A 6,258-nucleotide genomic window follows, 5' to 3' on the forward strand; every position below is an offset into this window, starting at 1 on the left:
GAGGAGATGCTACCTACAGGTCAGGAGAAGCCATAAAAGACAAGAGGCAGCAGGCAGTGGAAAAGCTATTATATTTATGGCAAAGTCTGGTGAGGTGATTAGAAATTTTATTTCATAAGTTGTGTTCTGTAGCCTGCAGAAAGGATAAAGGTGCATCAATCCCACAAATGTCTATGAAATCCATTGACTAATCATGGAGGACTCTCATGGAGGAGCATGAACATCGGTGCACCGGTACTGACTGGAACATCCGTGTACCGATATTGTGACTTCTTTCATTCAGCAGTTCCTTCAACCATGCCGATAACTCAGCGTTTCCCATCAGTGTCCAAGAACTTAACTTAGAGTAAAGGGTGCTGCAGCCTTCACATATCATGGGTTATGGGGAGGGCAGTCGTGCTATTGCACAGTAGCCACTTTCCTTCCAGTCCAGCCACAATCTTGAGAGACTCCCAGCTGCTGTTGTTCCTATGTCACATTTCATTTCTACGGAGTGGGAGTTTTTTCTTCTGAATGAACTCTGCCATAATGCCCGTGTAACGTCTACTATGGGCATGTTAAAGAATAGACATGTATGTACAGAGTTAATAGTAAACAGCAAATGAACAAAATTGTTCCTCCATTACAGGCTCACAATTTAATTAGGCACTGAAGTCAATCAGCACATAACATGCTAAGCAGAAAGGTCACACATAGGCATGCATGCTTACGGATTTTCCCCTGGCAAAGTCATGTTTCTGCCATCTGTGACGGGAAGGTGATAGGTACCCGGATTTGGGAGATGCATCAGCCAAGCACCAGAAGCTACAATACATTGTTCCTGCAGTGATAAGAAGAGCAGAGCTCACCCAGCCCACGTAGAGAGCAGCTCCTAGTTCTCGCTTCAGCGGCGCAGGGACGTTCGGATCATAGAAGTCGTGTATGATGCTCCCACCAGTCCAGGACACTGGGATGAGAACGAGGACACCCGTCAGGAGAAAAGCAATTCCAGCTGTCAACACGAAGACACTGATGCCCTGGGGATCCTCCTTGGTTTGATGAGTGTACTTCACACCAGCAATGCCCATCAGAAAGGCAATGATTGACAGTCCCACGGCAATGCACATGAGGGCTCTGAACACCTCCAAGGATGGAGAAAGTGCCAAGAGGGAGTCATAGAATTTGCACTGCAGCCTGATGCCGAGCTGACTGATGCAATCCATCCACAATCCTTCCCAGATTGTCTCGAACACCACAATGTTGCCCTCAATGAATGCAGAAACTCTCCACTGAGGCATAACTGTGGCTGCCAAAGTCCCAACCATGCCCACACCTCCAAATATTAGCCCAGTGATTTGTAATGCACAGCAAGACATGGTTCTTCTGAAAAAGATACGTCAAAAGAGGTGGCCTAAGAAATATTCAAAAATAAGTTTCTGTTAAAAGTAATATAAAACATAAGAATGAATATTTCGTCCAGTAGTTTCCTCATATGGCAAGTCGTTGGGTTTTTCTAAAAGCAGCTCCAGTTTGAAGTTCAGACATGTGGAAATCTACTTCTTGTATGGCTAGGAGGACTTGCTATTTATTTGGTTTGAAATCCTCTCTGACTACAGCGCTTACCCATCAAGCCTAACAGGTTCCCAGCCAATGGGGAACCAGGGAGGAGTGTGTCACTGTTGATTTTGCTGCTTCTCATATTGTGTCTGCAGTGATGTTGTAATTAAGTAAGAGTCAGGGATTTAGTTGTAGGCACCTAATTGCAGGTCTAATCATTTTTAAATGCAAAATTGCATCTATGTTGAAACTTGGTACTTAGTCTTAGAAAGTCTCAACTTCTGTCTGGAAAAAAAAAGTATGTAAACTAGGTCATTATACTTGTTCTTATGATATAAGCTAAACTTGGACTTGAAGTGGCACTTAGATACTGAGTGCTATAGCCTAGGGAAATCATGTATTTTTTTAAGTCAAACTAGGAGGTACTCAGTGTAGTTCTTCAATGCAGATTCCTCATTTTGATCAAATACAAAAGCATAATCACGATATTAGTCAGGTACAGGAAAGTCAAGTATTCCAATCATCATCAAAGGTTTATTCCACTGGCTGCGTAATTCACGAGGATGGCAAAAAAATAGTTGGCAGAGTTTCACAGCTTCTTCTGAATCCAGAATTAAAGTCATTGTTGAGAAATAATCTTCTATGAGATGCTCTTCCTATTGGAAAGATAGTGTTGTTACTATATGGCATTCAAATAATTTTTTCAAGGTAATGTTAGGAAAAGTTAAGGGAAATCATCCAATTACAAAATGATGAGGGTTTTTTTTTTCAGTATTCAATGCACCTTGAAAGAAGTCAGAGATCCCTCCCATAAGCACATATCTTGGCTGCACGGAGATCTACAAGCCTGGACAAAAAGTACACACCAAAGACTCATTTGCCTTGGGCAAGTTAGGAGTAACTGCTGCATTAATTTTTTTACTTTCTTCTTCCTACTTTGAGATAATAATATCTGATAAAGGTTCATGGGTGTTGTTAAAACTGGTGTGTTTTGGGTACCACATAGTTTATTGAACTATAGGACTGGCAAAAGAAAAAAAAAAAAATAGGTGGCCCACTGAAGACAATGAAGGTCCCTGGAAGTGCTAATCCAGGAATGGCATTTTCTTAGACTGGTGTTGTGCTGTACGCTCTGTGTGTTTGGAGATATCAGATATTGTCTTTGATAACATTAATTTATTTGCAGCCTTAGGTGCTGTACAACACGTTCAAAGAGAAAGCTAAAACCCATGGAAAAAAAATAATTGACCATGTAACCCATTCACAGCCAGCAAAATCCTGCCCTTCCTACAGTCACTAAGGACAAATAAGGAGTTGCAGATAATGTGAGTTATATAATATAATGCTATGTGTCCATGTGGAAGATTCTCCCAGAGCTTTGGACAATTCATTTTTGCCTTCAAGTCCATCAGCAGGAATCCCAGGGAGAGGCTCCTTAGTTAAGGTATGAAAGGTAATCCTTGAAAACTACATGTGCTGTCAGATTTGTTTTTATGGTGGCATGAGTATTGCATCACACTTCTGTAGGCATGAAGGTACTTTAACCTTTTAAGGCACTTTGCTCAGTGCCACAAAGGAGGAGGTGGCAGAAATAAACTCAGGAGTCTAAAGCAAACTGCTTTTGTTGGTAGGGGCTTCCTCTCATTGAAGCAGACAGTCTGCACACAAATCCTATACTGTTTAATTTGAGTCTCAGTCTGCATTCTGCTTGTTGGACTTCTAAATTTTTTCACAAAATTATCAAAAACTGTAAATCATAGTCTTTTCTAATTTGCTATTTTAATAATAAATTAAAAAAGAATCAGTCTGAGAATATTTTTAAAAACTTTTTTATGGAAAAAAAATGCCCAAAACTGGTACCGAAATGCCATTTTTTTCAATAGGAAAACTCTGAGCAACATTTTCAGCGAGTTCTTGAGTGTATACACTGGAGAACAGACCATGCCTAATGCTCTGAATCTGTTTATCTGACTGCCTTATCTAGTAGGATTGCTCTGAAATCATTTTTTCATTACACAGCTCTGGGAGGGTCAGACATTGAGGTCATGCATAAAATTACACTCTGTGGCAGTCAGGGCATGGTTTGTACAGAAGATAAACTGCTCTTAAAAATACCGTAAAAATGCATCAGATGCTGGCTGTGCAGCAATAACTGCAGAGAGTGCTAAACAGTTGAGGGTTTCTTGTTTTTTTTTTTCAGTTTGGTTTGGGTTTTTTTTTTTTTTTTTACTTTTTTTTTGTAATCTTTAATTGCATATAGTACCTACAGCAAGTGACATGAGGATATATGTTTTACACAGGAACACCAAGTCTACACTATCACATGTACTGTATGGTGCTATGTACTATGATGGGTTTTGTTATTGAAACCTGAATGGGAGGAAGCAGGAAAGGGAAATCGATAAATGGCAGTCTTGAAGACAGAATTGTACATGTTTGGGAGCTGTAAATGAGCTAAGGGAAATGGGCAGAAAAAAATCAGAAACACTAACCATGTCCTGGAAACTCATGAGAATTGGGAAGCCTCTTCATCAACCTGCTAACTGCCAAGGAAGCTCTAGCTTTGCTAATCACAGAAAGGTTTCTATTTTATAGAAATATATATATATATATATATATATGAATCAGGTCTTTGCATGCCCTAGGCAGCCTTCCCCAGGGGCTGGGTTGTATCTCAATTTCAAGGCTCACTCCACCTCTAAGAAAGAAACACTTAGTTGACTGAATTACTTCAAAATCACTCTGAACACCAGACAGCACTTAAAGTAGAAGCATATTTACATGATGAGTGAGAAAGATGCCATGACTTTAGAAGCAGGTGAGCAGAAACGGAAGGAAAATTCCATTTGTGCCTGTCCAGACTTTAGAAGTCTTATCACTCAGCGCAGCATCCAGCTGTTGTGCTGTTGGGAAACTTACCTGCCTCATGACTAGAGCATCAGTTCCTGTGCTAACAATTCCCTCAGCAAGATTTTCCTTCGAAGGAGCAAATAGATGGCTGAAGAAGGATGGCCTTTACATCAGTCTTTCCCTGGATCTGTATACTCAGATTTAAATCTTCCTTTCCTTCAAATTAGGAAATTCTTTTGAATCTTTTCCTGAAGGAGTACTCCCTGACTAGCTTTTAAAATTCTGATGCTCCTTGAAAAGGAGGAAGTAGAACATCTTCGGTCCAGGTGATAAGCAGATCCTGTCAATGAGTCCTAAGTCTTAATTAATTATAAGCATCAACCATGTATATACTTCATTGCCTCTTAGAAAACAGGATTCGATTCTCCTTCTATGCCTCTTGAATACATTTAATCTTACAGTTCTTAGAGATGTGCACAGCCCTATATGTAGGCAAATATACTTTAGACAAAGCTGTAGACAGGAATAATGCACGTAGTTCATTAGGTACTCTTGTCAAGAACGGAAAGGTTGATTATATTACAGGTTAATGAGGCAAATTGGAGGTTTAGAAACATTTTGGGTACAAGCACATATGCAGATTTATCAAAGGACCATTTTAGATTAATGATTCTTATGAGTTACACTTAAGTTGTTCAACCTGCCTGAGACTGTAGTTACCCAGTGAGCCTGCAAAGCTGTCTAACGGCAGCTATGGCACCTGGCGATGGGCAGCCTGGCATGCTGCAGTGCTGCAGCCCCTTGTCTTGGGAAGGAAGATAGCTGTAGTCACACAGGCTTAAACCATCCTCTTCATGCAAAATTTGCATTAAGTGCATGGCAAGGAGGGTTAGGATGGTGTGCAGGTCATCTGTCTGAGGATGGTGTGCAGGTCATCTGTCTGTAAAGCACATGGCAAAAGTACCTCCACACTTGTGGCTGCCAAAGGCAATTCATTATGTATTGGGGTGATCACTGCTTTCAACTATTTCTTGGTCACATGCTGAACACATGATTGTATTGATCACTGTTCTCAGCTGATTGATGCCAGAAAAGACAAGCTAATGGTCCCATTACTTTCTATGCTACTTTGATTGACTGCTTTATTTTGAGCCTATTGGCTAAGAAGTTTATTTTAGTTCTGTTTTGTTGAAGGAAAAATAGACTGAAGCCTATTGAGGCTTTTCCCTTTGTGCTAACTTTAGTTTTGCTGCCTGCAAGCATGCTAAAAGGTGAAGTCACATCTCTTTCCCGCTTGTCTTTGAGGATGGCACTTTTTGGAGTCAGGAAAAGATCTGCTCAGCTTAGTTTGAAAAATAATTTATCCCAGACACATGGCAGATAGAGAGTGAGCTTGGGATGCTGACCTCTAATTCTAGCTTTGAGGCAACCAATGACAGACTTTAAAAGAATAGATGGAATTTAGAAAGAAATGATATTTGGTTTTAGTTTTCTTCCTCGGGAATCCTGAAATTCATAGCCTGCCAAAACTGTCAAAGTCTTAATGTTATTCCATGTCTGAAGAAGTCTGATTTCTGGACAGTCAGTGAATGAACTTGAGTTCAGTGTAATAAAATCCTTTGGTAATTAAATATTAAATACTCCTTTGAGTATTTAATCCATCTAAACTGCTTCAGGCTTTTACAAGGTCTTTGTCACTTTTGTACTTGTGTGCAAGGAACAGCCATCCTGATGGAAACAGAATATGCCAGAACATCTGCTATCTTGCTTTCCTGTTTAACAAAAGGACCTCAAAGGATTCCTCCAAAAATCCCAGAAATTTGGTGGGCATCTCAGTTTGCAGCTCAGATTAAGCCATTGAAAGTGCAAAGT

At 40.2% G+C, this 6,258-nt stretch overlaps 1 protein-coding gene across 1 annotated transcript; it reads right to left on the reverse strand.

Moving 5' to 3' along the window:
• Positions 1–686: 686 nt before the first annotated feature.
• Positions 687–1,438, reverse strand: LOC104569376 (claudin-8-like). Its single transcript, XM_010216333.2, has one exon. The coding sequence runs from the start codon at positions 1,353–1,355 to the stop codon at positions 687–689; it is 669 nt and encodes a 222-aa protein (XP_010214635.2). The 5' UTR covers positions 1,356–1,438.
• Positions 1,439–6,258: the final 4,820 nt, after the last annotated feature.

Source organism: Tinamus guttatus, unplaced genomic scaffold (genome assembly GCF_059628265.1).
Source record: "Tinamus guttatus ecotype Peru unplaced genomic scaffold, ASM5962826v1 Tinamus_guttatus_pri_ptg000318l, whole genome shotgun sequence".
Taxonomy (NCBI): Eukaryota; Metazoa; Chordata; class Aves; order Tinamiformes; family Tinamidae; genus Tinamus; species Tinamus guttatus.